The following is a 16344-nucleotide window of genomic DNA, read 5'->3' as shown; positions in this document are numbered from 1 at the left end:
TGGAAGTCCTTCTCTAGAGAATCTGACCAGCTCAAGAGAAAAGACCTAAATATACTAATATATACCAAAAAGATAGACACTGATACTATGTAATAAAGAATTTGTCTGGCCTTTGTCCCAGGTTCCTGGGAGGTAGCCTCTAAATGCCTGGAAGTTCCAGACTGATTGTCTTTGTTATTCATGGTGGGCCCCTAGATAGTTTGTGCTGAGATAACTCAGAATGGGGGTTCGCCATGTCAGAAAGACCAACCCTGCGATTAGAGGGTTAGGGCTTTTCAGTTGGGGGAGGCAGGGGAGACGGGGAAATTGAGTTCAACCAAGTGGCTAATGATTCAATCATACCTACACAATGAAACATCAATAAAAATACTGATTATGTAGAAAAAAGTCATTATTTTAGAGATACATATGGAAATATCTAGCAGTGAAATGTCATAATTTTTAATTTAAATATTCTCCAAAAATTGGAGAAAACAAATATTGCAAGATGTTAAAATTGTTAAAATCTAAGTGATGGATATATGGGTATTTATCATGTTTCTATTTTCAGTACATTTGAAATTTTTCATAATAAAAAGTCAAGATAAAATTACTTTGGGAACACCTGTGCATGAAGTCGTGAGTTGGATTTCCATGACTATCTTTAAATGGGGACAGGATGAAGAGGAGAAAACTAGGAATATTCTACCGTTATCTTACCATATCCTGCCATAGAAGCGCCATTCTCGACATCCACTGTGTTCTTATTTTCCTCTGCTAGAGCTTTAACGTATCTTTTGCTTAAATCTAGTATTTGTTCACGTAACTTGACACTGCTTTGATGTCTTGGTTGTTGAAAAGTATAGTGCAGTAACATCAATCCCCAAATGAGTCCAAATACAAGCAACAGTAAACTCAATTTCTGGGACATATTTTTTCTTGAGATTGTAAAAATCATTTCTGATGAAGCAAACAGACTCAACTGAAAAATGGTAACTAGAGGCAAGCCACCAAACAATCAAGACTTTTGAAAGAAGAAAGAAAAAAATCTCCTCCTCTAATGTATATTCTTCATCTTCAGCAAGGTTGCCTCCAACTCTCAATTAACTCTGTAAAATTGAGAAGAAAAAAGGTGATTAGTCTTAACCTACATCAGTAACAGAATAGACAATGATAGATAAGAAGAGATTCTATAAACAGTTTTTATTTGGAACTGTATCATCTTCTTTGATAACTTTCTCTACCACTAAATAAGATTCCGGGTCTTTTATCAGCTCCATTTACACAGCTCTTCAACAATTTAAACTAGAAATAAATGTCAATTCATTAAAACTACCTGAAAGAAATGCCACCATGGTCACAAAATTCCTTGAATGACTTCTCATCATTTGTAACTAAAACTATGGATATATAAGATTTATAGGAGATCTCAGTCTATTCAAATACAGGTCACCAACCTAAATGTGTAAAAGCAATTCCTCCTCCTCCTCCTTTAAAAAAAAAAAGAGGTTGATGCCAAAACGAAAGTAAGAAATAAGGAAAGGTGAAACAGATGGAAGATGAAAAAGGCTGTCTGACTAAAAAAATAAAAAAATAAAAAAATAAACCCACAATATAAGAATGCCAGTATTTGAAAATGTCACTAGAAAATACTACTAATGGCAATGAGATAATCTTAAAAAGCATCCAATCTAAGATGAAAAATAAGTTGTAATTTCTAAGTTCACACTTTTAAGTTTATACCAGACATGACATGTGCTAAAACAGGTAGAAAATTTTTTTTACCTTTCCAAATTTACAATTCTAAATTTTAAATAATGCAGGTATTTTTATAATTTATAAAATTTTATAATTTTTATAATTTAAGGAAAAATTGAAAGGTTATACTTCAGTTTTTTAAAAAAGAGAAAGGTAATGACAATCATGGAATCTTCAAACACCTGGACAGTAAGAATGTGCATGGGGGCTTCCCTGGTGGTGCAGTGGTTGGGAGTCAGCCTGCCAATGCAGGGCACACAGGTTCGAGCCCTGGTCTGGGAAGATCCCACATGCCGCGGAGCAACTGGGCCCGTGAGCCACAACTACTGAGCCTGCGCGTCTGGAGCCTGTGCTCCGCAACAAGAGAGGCCACGATAGTGAGGGGCCCGCGCACCGCGATGAAGAGTGGCCCCCGCTCTCCGCAACTAGAGAAAGCCCTCGCACAGAAACGAAGACCCAACACAGCCAAAAATAGAAATAAACAAATAAAATTTAAAAAAAGAATGTGCATGAATCACCAAAGTGTCCAGTGAAGAAAACTCTTCAATTACGTCTAATGGAGTCAAATTCTTTAGGAAGAAATATACCTGGAGTCAAAAAGTGCATTTAACAGCTTAATGAAAATAATCTTAAGAACTTTTTAACTTCCTAGAGTGGTATGGTCAAATAAAACATACTAATTCTAACCCACTTAATAGGGTATAATCAGTGAACTAAAAAAATCCAGTTTGAGGATAATAAGACTAGAAATGAATACAGTATCAATAAAGGCAAAGCACTCAATCATTTTCAACACATATTTATGAGCCAGCATATATGCTAGGCAGTAGGAAAACCATGTTTTACCCTAGAAATTTGCTTTCCGGCATAGGTGCTTTCAAACCTTTTTAAAAATAAAATAAGAAAGTATTTACTCAATAATCTTATGCAAAATATCAAAACACAAAATACATACAATCAAAGTTTCTCTAGCAGATGCATGTGTGTTGAGGTATATATAAGTGCGGGACCTCCTGCCCTGCCAATTCTTGTTCAGAAAATGACCACTCTTACTCTCCCCAACCCTGCTACCTAGTCCCTGACACGCGTCTAATAAATCCTGGAGCTCCAAGGTCTGAAGAACACCAATCTACTCTTGTTGAAGTGTACTCATCCTGCCAAACCTCACTACAAGCATGACTACACCACTAACTGGGTATATTAATTACTATGGTAAACTAATAACAGTATTAAAAATTAGGAATTAACTCATTTTCTAATTTTCTTCCACTTCTGCTTTTTTCTTTAGTTACCATGCACACAATAAATCCCCTCAGATCTCACTGAAACAAAACCATTAATATCAATACTGGATTTTACTAAACTTTGCTTAGCAAAGTAAGGTAAACGTTAGCTAATATTTTTTTCTACAAAGATTTTTACATTTGAGTTCAGAAAGTAGAAATTCTGGATTCTCAAGCAAAATTTTAAAACATTCTTTGATACATGTATGTTAAATGTATTCTTTTATAAATCTTTACAGGCTCCTATGTCTTTTCAAGTTTGACATATATTCCTTAATGAGGAACCAGGATACTGCTTTAATCGCTGCAGTACAGTTTCTTGATTGTTTCTCCTTTGTCTCTGCATACCCATACTTCCCTGATTAGCAACTGTTTGAATCTGCCCTTCGAAAGAAATTCGAGGAAGTCTAAGAGGCTGAAGTCTTTACCCCACAAGTAAGAAAAGGCGGACATGGAAGGGCTTTTGTACCCAGGTGGGCCCCACAGGGTCCTGCTCAGTTTCAAAATCAGGGACTCAAAGAGGAACTTGTACACCCGTGTTCACTGCAGCACTGCAAGGTGGAAACAACAGATGAACAGATAAACAAAATGTGGTATATGTATATACAATGAAATACTATTCAGCTTTAAAAGATAATAAAATTCTGATACAAGCTACAACATGGATGAAACTTAAAGACATTATATTGATACTAAGTTAAAGAAGCTAGACACAAAAAGACAAATATTATATGATGCCACTTACATAGGTACCCAGAAGAGTTAGATACAGAGATAGAAAGTAGAAAGGTAGATACCAGTGGCTAGGGGGATGACAGGATGGAGAGTTATGGTTTAAAGTTTAGAGTACAGGGACTTCCCTGGCAGTCCAGTGGTTATGACTCCACACTTCCACTGCAAGGGGCCAGGCTGGACCCCTGGTCAGGGAACTAAGATCCCACATGACGCGTGGCACAGCACAGAAAAAAAAAAAAAAACAAGAAAACAAAAATAAAGTTTAGAGTACAGAGTTTTACTTTGGGATGAAGAAAAAGTTCTGGAGATGTACAGCAGTGACGGTGAGGTAGGAGGTAGATGGGCTCCTGGGCTGGGCAGCTGGAGTTTGTCAAGCGGAGTAAATCGTAGTTTGTTTTCCCTGACACTTCAAGGTAAGAGTTAATGGCAGAAGCTGAGCTCTGCTGGAGTAAAGAGATAAGATGACCCCATCTATCACTACTGAGGTCAAGGAGACCTCCCCTGCTGCACGTGCACAGGAAGGCTCCTCAGGGGTCAAAAGGGAGGGGACACTACCCCCATAATATGTGCTGTCAAATTTTCCCAGAGGCCTCCACACTGGAATCCATCTTGGCTAAAAGATGCACACACATATTGGATAGGGCCCTGGGACAGGTCAGATGTGGGAAAATAGCCAAGATAATTGGCCAGAGGAAAACAAAAACCCTGAAGAACTGCCCCATGTAAGGAATTTAAATCACCTTTGTGGTGCACTCCTCATCAGGGAAGATAGCCACACTCTTCTCTGGGTGTGTATTCCTACTTTGCTTCTGCTCTAAATAAGCTGCTTCTTTGTTCTCTTTGCACATACAGTGCCTCCAATAAACTCTGTGCCTGCTTTACAATGTCTCTTTGTGGAATTCTTTCTTCAAAGAGGACAAGGACCAAGGTCCTCTCACCTGCCGACATCAATGGTTGCACAAGAAAATGAAAGTACTTAATGCTACTGAACTGTACACTTAAAAATAGTTAAAATGGTACATTTTATATTATATATTTTACCACACACACCCTTCAACGCACTATGGAGAACAGTATGGAGGTTCCTTAAAAAACTAAACATAGAACTACTATATGATCCAGCAATCCCACTCTTGGGCATATATCCAGAGAAAACCATAATTCAAAAAGATACATGCGGACTTCCCTGGTGGCGCAGTGGTTAAGAATCCACCTGCCAATGCAGGGGACATGGGTTCGAGCCCTGGCCTGGGAAGATCCCACATGCTGCGGAGCAACTAAGCCCATGCGCCACAAATACTGAGCCTGTGCTCTAGAGCCCGCGAGCCACAACTACTGAAGCCTGCGTGCCTAGAGCCCGTGCTCCGCAACAAGAGAAGCCACCGCAATGAGAAGCCCGTGCACCACAACAAAGAGTAGCCCCCAGTCGCCGCAACTAGAGAAAGCCTGCGCATAGCAACAAAGACCCAACACAGCCAAAAATAAATAAATAAATAAATAAACTTATTTAAAAAAAAAAAAAGATAACACGCACCCCAATGTTCATTGCAGCACTATTTACAATAGCCAGGACATGGAAGCAACCTAAATGTCCAGCAAGATGTGGTACATATATACAGTGGAATATTACTCAGCCACAAAAAAGAATGAAATAATGCCATCTGCAGCAACATGGATGGACCTAGAGATTGTCATACTGAGTGAAGTAAGTCAGACAGAGAAAGACAAATATCGTGTGGTATCGCTTATACGTGGAATATAAAAAAATGGTACAAGTAAATTTATTTACAAAACAGAAATAGAGCCACAGATGTAGGAAACAAACTCATGGTTACCAAGGGGGAAAGGAGGGGAGGGATAAATTGGGAGAGTGGGATTGACATATACACACTACTATGTATAAAATAGGTAACTAATAAGAACCTACTATATAGCACAGGGAACTCTACTCAATACTCTGTAATGATTTACATGGGAAAAGAATCTAAAAAAGAGTGGATATACGTACAACATTCACTTCGCTGTACAGCAGAAACTAACACAACATTGTAAATCAACTACATTCCAATAAAAATTAATTAAAATAAAAAACTCTTCAACAGTTTCCCACTGTACTTAGAATAAAATTAAAACTATTTACTGAAACCAAGCAGGACCCTGTGGGGTCCTCCCAGGTACAAATGTCTTTCCATGTCCCCCCCCCCCCATTTCTTATTTGTAGGGAAAAGGCTGCAGCCTCCTAGGCCTCCCCTGCGTTCCAAACGGCAGATTCAAACAGATACTCACAAAAGGCAGGGAATGCAGAAACAAAGGAGGAGCAGTCAAGATACAATAGTGACGGGCTGCCCTGGTGGTGCAGTGGTTAAGAATCCGCCTGCCAATGCAGGGGATACAGGTTCGAGCCCTGGTCTGGGAGAATCCCACATGCCACAAAGCAGCTAAGCCCGTGTGCCACAACTACTGAGCCTTCGCTCTAGAGCCCGCGAGTCACAGCTACAGAGCCTGCATGCCACAACTACTGAAACCCATGCGTATAGAGCCAGTGCTCCGCAATGAGAAGCCACTGCAATGAGAAGCCCACGCACTGTGACAAAGAGTAGCCCCCACCTGCCGCAACTAGAGAAAGCCACACACAGCAACGAAGAACCAAAGCAGCCAAAAATAAATAAATTTTAAAAAAAAAAGATACAATAGTGATAAGCACAAGATTCCGGAGTTCAGGGTTTTTGAGCAGGAGCTGCCCATTCTCCTTGCACGGTCCTTGCAATAAACCTTTCCTAGCTCTGAACTCACATTGGTTAGTTTGGCCTCACTGTTCATCAGGCATACAAACTTGTGTTCAGCAACACGACCACATCCCAAAGGTTCTGCACAGCTGACTTCTACCCTTATCTCTGTCTGTCCTAATCTCACACCACTACCCCCTTGCTCACTGGGCTACAGCCCAGCTAGGTGAAACACACCAAATTCTTTCTGAACTCAGGGTCTATATAACTGCTATTCCCCTGCTTGAAATGCTCTCCCCATGGCTTATTCCTTTTCATCCTTTAGTATTTAGCTCAAATGTCACCTCTTCAAAAAGTAGCACTCCCACCCCTACCCCACCTCCAGCCTCAAAGAAATCTCTATCAATCTCCATATGAAATTATGTATAGTACAATCCTCCCTCAGTATCTGCAGGGGACTGGTTCCAAGACCCCCAGTAGATACCAAAATCCACAGATGCTCAAGTCCCTCATATAAAGTGGCATAGTATTTGCATATAACGTATGCACATCCTCCTATATACTTTAAATCATTTCTAGATTACTAATAATACCTAATACAATGTAAATGTTATATAAATAGTAGCAAATTCAAGTTTTGCTTTTTGGAACTTTCTGGCATTTTTTTTTTCTTTTTTTTTCTTTCTGGCATTTTTATTCAATATTTTCAATCCACGGTTGAATCCGCAGATGCAGAACCCGCAGATACAAAGGGGTGACTATATTCTATCTTTAAAACCTTAACTAAGTCATTTTATCCCCCTATACCCTAATGTCCTCACTTATATCATGGAGACAACAGTACCTATGTAATACTGGTGAGGATAAATGACACCTCATACTACTAATGTCAATAAATGTTAACATTTATTATTAGTATCAGGTACTTACACAGCAATGCCAGTAATTCTTAACAATCTTAGTAACCTGAGTTAATACAGGGGATGTTTTACTAGACCCAAATAAAACTCCTGATTAGCTCTCATGTCCCTCCCAGAAACCAGTCCCCAAAGACAAAATTTATTTCCCACTAATCACAGAAATATCTCCCCCAATCAAGCCAATCTCTGTCTCATTCAGTAACAATAATAACGTTAACTCGAAAACTGGGTTCGCCTTTTGATGGGTGTTGAGCCAAAAGACACAACCAAGCCGAAGATCAGAAGGAAGGATTTATTATCACTTGCAGCAAGTAAGGAGGGATCTTACCCAAAGCAGTGTCTCTCGGAACAGCAAAATTGGGGAAGTTTTAAGCTAAGAGTATATGCATATTCAGGAAAAGGCTTGGGCAGCCCACGCTTTATTTGATTTAAGTCAGAAGGATCAGAAAAGGTCAAAGTCATCCCTTAGGTTCCAGCTGATCTGGTAGTTGAGCACTTCAGGCTAATCTTCACCACTGAAACAGAACTTGGAGCCTTTACAACTGATATCATTATCTTTGCTTGAATGTTTCTGCATTCTTCTGTGCCCTTAAGATCATTCATTACTGAGACCTGTTCAAGGGCAAGCATTATGGCTAGGCTTAGATCACAAAATGGCTTAGGCCAAAAATGGCTTCTCTCATGTCAAGAAAGCCATGCCTGGTTCTCTTCCTCCAGGGACTCCCTACCCTAGCTACTTACAATAATACCTTACATTTATATAATATTTTTATTTACCAGATATGTTTCCTTACATCCTCTCATTCAGTCAGTAGCAGTCAGGCTGCAGTCTTGAAAAAAATTTCTTCGCAGAATTTCTGGACAACATGAAATACCGCATTGGTAGTAGTCACTGAAGAATTACCCAGTCCTAAAAGATGACATAATAGCATGCTGTTGATGAGAACAGTTCCTCTTCCATATAGCCTAAAATGAGACTAGAGTATCTGCTTAAATGCTACCTGCGCCAGAAGGATTTCAAAACCTCATAACCTTACTCTAGCCCACTTTGGCCTTCTCTCACATCTCACAGCACATTACTTTATACCAACTGATTTTACACATCATATCACTCAGTCATGTGTGTAAGCCTTGTCTCTTTAAGTCCCAGGTCCTTTAAGGGCAAGAGTAACATGCCCTACACTGCAGCCACAACTCCCACACAGCCTGGAGAACAATCAGCAGAGATGCCTTATATTTAAGCACACCCCTGAGCCTAACCCCAGCATCTCCCAGGCACCAATATGACCTCCCTGCAATGTTTCTGGGTGGTAGAGGGGCAGAGGAGATGGGAATTTCAAGATAAAATTACAGTCGGTGGGTTGCATATCCACAGATTGAACCAACTGCAGATAGAAAATATTTAAGAAAAAGAAATTCCAGAAAGTTCAAAAAGCAAAACTTGAATTTGCCATGCACCGGCAACGATTTACATAGCATTTACATTGTATTAGGTATTATAAGTAATCTAGAGATGGCTTAAAGTACACAGGAGGACGTGTGTAGGTTATATATGCAAATAATATGCCATTTTATATAAGGCACTTGAGCATCCCATAGATTTTGGTATCCATGGTTGTGCGCTGGTAAAGGTGGAGGTGGACCTGGAACCAATGCCGTGAGGACACCGAGGGACAACTGTATCTTCAATTATCCATTTCTAGGCTGGAAGGACCTGAGAAGAAATCTAATTCAATCTTCTCACATTTCAGATGAAAGAAGTAAAGCCCAAAGATGTTAACTGTCCTGCCTAAAATGAGGCAATGGGTTAGTGGCAGAAAGTGCACTGGTCCTGAACACTGGTCCTGACTCAGTATTTAGGTTTTTCTCTATACTATACTACCTCCTGTACCTCCATTAGAAGGACTGCATTTGTAAGTACTGAATGAACTGTAATATTAAATGAACCATGTTCTTTTTTGCTTTAAAGGAACGTAACAAGAAAACAGTAATGGCGGTTTAGGGCAATGATCCTAAAATTCTGAAGATGTGTAATTTGGACTGTTCTTTAAATTATCAGGTTCACATATTAAAGTTCAAATATGTTGATTCACATAAATCAAAGTATTACAAAGTTGCTACAAGAAGAATTTAAGAAATCTTCGATCTCTGTTTTATTTTTTTTAACATAGGCAAAAAACTACAATAGAAAAAATATGAAGTAAAACAAAGATAAATACAAGGTCTTCTGTATATAGATATCTTCACCATGATCAATAAATACAATGATAAGAAAGAACACATTTCCAGGAAAAAAAAAGGAACGGAGTAGGGGGGATGCAGAAAGAGCCATATTCAAACACAACCTTTACTACGTGCAGTTTCATTTAAAGCATGAAAGAACTTGATTTATTCATTCATTTGCTCACTTATTCATTCACAATATTTATTAAAGCACCTACTATGTGCCAGAAACAGGAGATGTAAAAGATGAAACGAGACAGGATTCCTGCTCTTCTGGAGATCATGCTTTAGTAGGAGTGGGATGGTAACAAGCAAACACAGAAACAAGCCAATTGCAGCTTGTGATAAATTGCTATGGAAAAAATAAACAGGCTATGTGAGAATGTGTGAGGAGTCTACATGAGGTATGAGGGCAAGGAAGGCCCTCTAAGGAGGTCTGATCTGAGAAAGAAGAGGAAGTACAAAGTCTGGTTCCAATTTCCTTCTAACTAAAACCTTTAGAACTCCAACCAGAATCTTGGGAGGAGGAGTAAATTCCTCATTCCTAGTCTCCTCAGTACAAACACAGGAGAATGAGAGGGATCCCAATCCCCACATGGAATGGCCTGGTTTGGAGAAATCGTCCAAAGTGAACAAAAGGAAACTCACAAGCAAAGAAAGCTCTATATTCGCCTTTCTTACGAAAACGGCAGTTCCACTGTTTGGTAACATATGAACAGTAATGACCTGACATGGTGGACTTTACACAGAAAAACATACTCTTTTTGGCGTTTTCTACTATGAAGAGGGCGGTGGTAAGATGTGGCAGGAATAAAGTCTATATAGCAATCCACTGGCGTGTTACTTTACAACTGTTATTAAGCATTTTAAATACAATTTTTCAAACTCTAAAATATTCCTGGTTAAAAAACACAAAAGTAGAAAAACAACATGGGGAAATTTTTTTCTTAATTTGTATATTTACTGTGTTACAAGTCTTAATGTATTCACTCCAATTTACAAGATTTACACATAAGCAAAGATCTGTTCAAAGCTCTATTACGGGGCTTCCCTGGTGGCGCAGTGGTTGAGAGTCTGCCTGCCAATGCAGGGGACACGGGTTCGAGCCCTGGTCTGGGAAGATCCCACATGCCGCGGAGCAACTAAGCCTGTGAGCCACAATTACTGAGCCTGCGCGTCTGGAGCCTGTGCTCCACAACAAGAGAGGCCGCAATAATGAGAGGCCCGCGCACCGCGATGAAGAGTGGCCCCCACTTGCCGCAACTGGAGAGGGCCCTCGCACAGAAACAAAGACCCAACACAGCCATAAAATAAAATAAATAAATAAATAAATTAAAAAAAAAAAAAAGCTCTATTATGCCACTTGCCAAACAGCAAACATGCAAGCAACTAGATGTCTGAGCAATTTTTCAGTGGTTTCTCCCTAGCCAAAGACCTAAAGACAAATATGTTAGTACATTATTACTAGGGAAGAGTAAAGATGGAGAATCAGTGAATATTTAAACCAGAACACCCTCATTTTAAAGATAAGGAAAGTGAAGCCCAAGGATAATGACTACCCAATGTCAAAAGAATGGGGGAAATTAGGCATCCAAACTCTCAGCTCAGGACTCCAGCGCTATTTCAAAAGCAAGGAACAAGAATCTACTTTTCAACTGGCACTTTTTTTTTTTTAATATCATTATTTTTTATTTATTTATTTATTTATTTATTTATGACTGTATTGGGTCTTCGTTTCTGTGCGAGGGCTTTCTCTAGCTGTGGCAAGTGGGGACCACTCTTCATCGCGGTGCGCGGGCCTCTCACCATCGCGGCCTCTCTTGTTGCGGAGCACAGGCTCCAGACGCGCAGGCTCAGCAATTGTGGCTCACGGGCCCAGTTGCTCCGCGGCATGTGGGATCTTCCCAGACCAGGGCTCGAACCCGTGTCCCCTGCATTGGCAGGCAGATTCTCAACCACTGCGCCACCAGGGAAGCCCCTCAACTGGCACTTTTTAAACAAGATGAAACAGAAACCTTCAGAGTAGGTTGTACACAATACAGATTTTGTTTTGTGAAATTTTTTTCATTTTTTTTATATATACATTTTTCATACACAGATATGCACACACAGAGTTACATATCTATGGAGTCTTGAGGTAAAAAGATCTCTTGCTACGGGTTGCAGTCAAAAATATTAAAAACACTACATTTCACACTGCCTATCTTGAAATACTTCCTTGTATTTATATTTTTATGCAAACGTTGCAAAGAGCAAGGCTGAAAACATTAATGGATGGCCAGTCCTACCTTGGAAATCTCTCCTTCAAATCCCATTTTTGCATTCATTCAGTGCTCTACTTTTTGTGCCGTTGACTACAGCTGAAGTAACTATCGACAGCGACAGCAGCAACTAGCAAGCACAGAAGCTCTCATTCAGCCAAAGGTGCTAGAAGAATCACTGCCTATTGGTCTCCTAAGAAATTTATAGCTGGAAAAGCAGATATTTATTACAAAAAGACACAGTATGTTCACCAGAGCGCAGAGGTTCAGAGAGTTCTCTCCAAAAAAAGAAATAAGTACGCCACAGACTTGCCTTTGAATGTAATTTCAGGGGAAAGGCTCATTCCTAAAATATTTTCTATTTTCTCTACATAACATTGCCTGAGGCTAACATCTAGGGGAAAAAATTTAACATAGGACACAGCATCCACTCCTAATTAGGTCTAAGATTTAAAATGTGAACTGCCTTGGGAGAAGCTACACTAAAATTCCAGCTAAGATACAGAAATATCACATCTCAAGATACAAGATCATTTTTCGACGGCATACTGGGGAGAGGCAAGAGAAGACAACAACACTGAAGAGTATAAAGACAGATAAAAGAAAATGGGTAAAGTAAGTCAGGGTTAAGAAGAGAATGTTAGAGCAAAAGGGAAACTACCCAATCACTATGTCACAGTAGAAGTTTAATCCAAAATATATTATGCACTACTAGATATTTCCGTCTCGGAACCTGACCTCCCCACTGCCTCAGCCAATCATATTTTGTGCCACATGACCCCATGTCCCCTTCCACAGCTAACTAGACTAGCACTGGGCACCTTTGCCTGAGGCCTCCAACAAAAATTGGCCCCTAAAAAACCCAATATGTTGGGAGTAGGAGCAAAAAGTAAAAGAAATCACACAAAAAAACAATGAAGTTGAATTAGGGATTGACAAACTCAAGTTATATAAAAGCAAGCATAATAAAGAGGCTATGAGTCTGCCTGCCGGTGCAGGGGACACGGGTTCGAGCGCTGGTCTGGGAAGATCCCACATGCCGCGGAGCGGCTGGGCCTGTGAGCCACAACTACTGAGCCTGCGCATCTGCAGCCTGTGCATCTGGAGCCTGTGCTCCACAACAAGAGAGGCCGCGATAGTGAGAGGCCCGCGCACCGCGATGAAGAGTGGCCCCCGCTCGCCACAACTAGAGAAAGCCCTCACACAGAAACGAGGATCCAACACAGCCATAAATAAAATAAATAAATAAATAAATAATTTAATAAAGAGAGATACGTAGTAGGGAGGAAGAGAGCTAAGCATGTCAAAAATGCAGAGAAAACATGTGCAGCTCATGAAAGAGGGATGAAGTGGTCAGGAGAGATTTTTGTTTATGGCAGCTTTCTAGTTCTGTCGTGTATATCCCCTTCCTCAAGGTGACGGGAAAAAAAAAACCTAAGACACAAATAAATGACTAAAAGGGTTTACATCATTTTTTTTCCACGTTATAAAAGCTTATCATTGCAAAGTCTGAGTTAGAAGAGTCCTTGGAATCAGATCAATTCACTATTTGAGAGAGAAGGAAATTGAGGACCACAAAGGAAACTAGGGTTGTATAAATAGTGACAGAGCTAGGACAAGAACCAAGGTCTCCTATTTCCATAGTCATAACTCTCTGTCCTACACAGCACTAAATATCACCAACAGAGAAAAATTTTTACTCAAAACGAGTATTTCTGCCACACATTTTTAAATGAATCAGAAATCTTTATGTGCTTTATGTCATCTCCCACAGTTTAAATTTTTCACTTATTTACTCTCTGGTCCTCTGGTATTCTTATGAAATACATTCATTAGATTTCTCCTTTTCTTTGTAAAGGTATTTTTTTTTAATGCATGTGTCACTCAAGACATTACACAAAATTCATCATGCTCCACTGGCTTTTCCCCACCGTACCTTCAAAAACAGCATTACTCAGAACATGTTATTTCACAGACTGCACAACAGTGCTTGAACCCAAAAGTAGTACAGAACAGGGCTTCCCTGGTGGCGCAGTGGTTAAGAATCTGCCTGCCAGTGCAGGGGACACGGGTGCGAGCCCTGGTCTGGGAAGATCCCACATGCCGTGGAGCAGCTGGGCCCGTGAGCCACAACTACTGAGCCTGCGCATCTGGAGCCTGTGTTCCGCAACGGGAGAGGCCGCGACAGTAAGAGGCCCGCGCACCGCGATGAAGAGTGGCCCCCGCTCACAGCAACTGGAGAAGGCCCTCGCACAGAAACGAAGACCCAACACAGCCAAAAATAAATATAAATAAATTAATTAATTTTTTTTAAAAAAGTAGTACAGAACAGACATTTTAACTGAAAACAATTTCAACTAAGGACCATAACGATTTCCCTGAAGAAAAACTCAACACCTATGTCACTAAAGTTCACAGAAAACAGTGCAAGCAAGAACAATCGAAACTGAAGAAGAACTAATGTGAAATGTTTCAAGTCATTCCTTATAAAATGTATTGCAATCATTCAATTTATCCTGAGACCAAAAACTACAACTTGGAAACACAAATCCCAAAGAGGGGGAAATTACTAAACAGTGGGAAAGTGTAGAGAGAGGAAGAAAAGAAGTTGACATAGGGTAAAGGTGGTGAAGCCCCAAGTCAGGACTACAGCACACCTAAACGCTTATTGTGCCAGAACAAACACTTAAGCTCCTCTAAGGATCCTCTACAGGACACAGCTGGGGGTGGGGTGAATAAGTCCTTGAATCTAAAGCTGATCCACAGAAAAGCAAAGTCATCAATTTCCTAAGAACATTCTCAGCCATCTTAAAACAGCGGAAATTGAGAAGACAGCATATTTTAAAGAATTCTTTGCTTAGGTTTAAGGTGAACAAGGTATATATAAAGTGAAAAACACACAACCTAGAGTGCTAATGATTAAACAAGGAAAAACACAAAACTCACCAATCTAGGGGCCACTTCAGTATAGCTAATGTATCATACTCAAAAGAATTTTTTCGTCAAGCGAAGAATTCATGGCGTTGTAAGCATATTACTTCTTATTCTAGCATCTTAAAGGTGTGTACTGTTACCGCCATTTGGTGAGAAAATTCAGGCTTAGAGCCTTTAATTAACCAAGGTCACTAAAGCCAGGCAGTGCGTCGATCGGGATTGGAACCCCAGCTGTTTTAACAAGGCTTAGCGAGAGTATAAGCCGCAGTCGACACAGCTGTTTAAGTTCATCCTTACCCAGGAGCTGAGTTTTGAAGAGAAAATTTTAAAAGGGCATTTGACTTTCTCTCTCTCAAAGTAGAAGAGAACTGAGCTGTCAGACACAGAAAGAGAAGTGAGTGCGGCTGCCGCGCGGGCGCTCCATACCCCCAGCTCAGGTCAGTCGCTCCCCAGCGCCAGCGGCCACGGGACCGAGCCCGCCCTGCTCGGATCACGCAGCCCGAGCCACGCTCGGTTCTCCGCCCGGGGCCAAGGGGGCGCGGCTGTCAGACCCGGAGGGGCAGGGACAAAGAGCCTCCCCGGCCGTGGCCCGGGGCTGCGGGCCAGTGGCCGAGCCGGGGCTCCGTGGACGCCCGGCGGCAGCGGCCCCGATGGGGCGGGGTGCGGACCAGTGCGTAGCGCGGCGGAGGAGGGGCGGCCGCCTGCCTGAGGGGCTCAGCCAGAGACGCGGACAGGGCGAGCGGAGACGCCTTCCCTCTCGCCCTCTCCCCATTACCTTGTTTGTGGGCTTCTCGTCACCGTCGCCGACGCCAACGGGCTTCCAAGCCGGGGCGGCGCAGCGAAAGCCGATTAGCGGGCGTCAGCAGCCTCCTGCGCCTGCGAAACAGCCTCCAGGTCGGGATGGAGAAAGGCCAGGGCTGGGAATCAGGGATAAGGTTGGCTTCCAGCTGGTGGAGATTTTACTCCTCTCGTCCCTAGCACTCCGCTTCCGCTCCGCCTCCTGGCCCGGCCCTTCCCCCACTTCGGAGACCAGCCGCCCGCAACGCGCGGCATTGTGGGGGTTGTAGTCCCGGAATGAGGAGGAGGCGGCACGTGTTTCTAAGCCGTCGGCACCTACTCCGGGTCAGGACAACGCCGTTGCACAGCAACCAGAGGCGCCAGCAGGCTCCTTTTTCGGATGAGCTTAGCTTGAGGGAGGAGTTCTCTCTGCCTTCATTCGCTGCGGGCGCGGAAAGGAGAGCGTAGGCGTCTCACTCATACCCTCCAGCTGGGAACTAACAGTTACACGCTGTTGGCTTGAGGCAGAAGGGCTTAGTAGTGATTAAAAGTGTACTACTGACAAGAATGCCCGTTTTTGCCCCGAATGTCCGTAGCCAACGGAGTAAGGCAAAAATAACCAACTAAAGATTGAACAGGAAGAAACAAAATCGTTATTTTTCATAGATAATGTCAATACTATGTATGTGGCAAATCCAAAAGAATTTGCAGATAAATTGTTACAATTAATAAGAGTTTAACAAGGTTA

General features: G+C 41.5%; 1 protein-coding gene across 3 annotated transcripts in view; it reads right to left on the bottom strand.

Moving 5' to 3' along the window:
• CCDC126 (coiled-coil domain containing 126) overlaps positions 1 to 15843 on the bottom strand; it is a 39566-nt gene extending 23723 nt beyond the window's left edge. The window contains exons 1-3 of one of the 3 annotated variants that reach the window (XM_028163534.2): positions 15595 to 15843; positions 8179 to 8311; positions 700 to 1088 (exon numbers count right to left, since the gene is read on the bottom strand). In XM_028163534.2, coding sequence (XP_028019335.1) covers positions 700 to 937 — 238 coding nt within the window. In that variant the 5' untranslated portion in view covers positions 938 to 1088; positions 8179 to 8311; positions 15595 to 15843. The remainder of the gene's footprint in view (positions 1 to 699; positions 1089 to 8178; positions 8312 to 15594) is intronic. The other 2 variants (XM_007170310.2, XM_007170309.2) reach the window with 2 other exon arrangements.
• Between the last annotated feature and the right edge of the window lie 501 nt (positions 15844 to 16344).

This window comes from Balaenoptera acutorostrata, chromosome 7 (assembly GCF_949987535.1).
Source record: "Balaenoptera acutorostrata chromosome 7, mBalAcu1.1, whole genome shotgun sequence".
Classification (NCBI taxonomy): Eukaryota; Metazoa; Chordata; class Mammalia; order Artiodactyla; family Balaenopteridae; genus Balaenoptera; species Balaenoptera acutorostrata.
The sequence above is the reverse complement of the archived record's forward strand: the minus strand, read 5'-3'. Positions and strand labels throughout refer to the sequence as shown.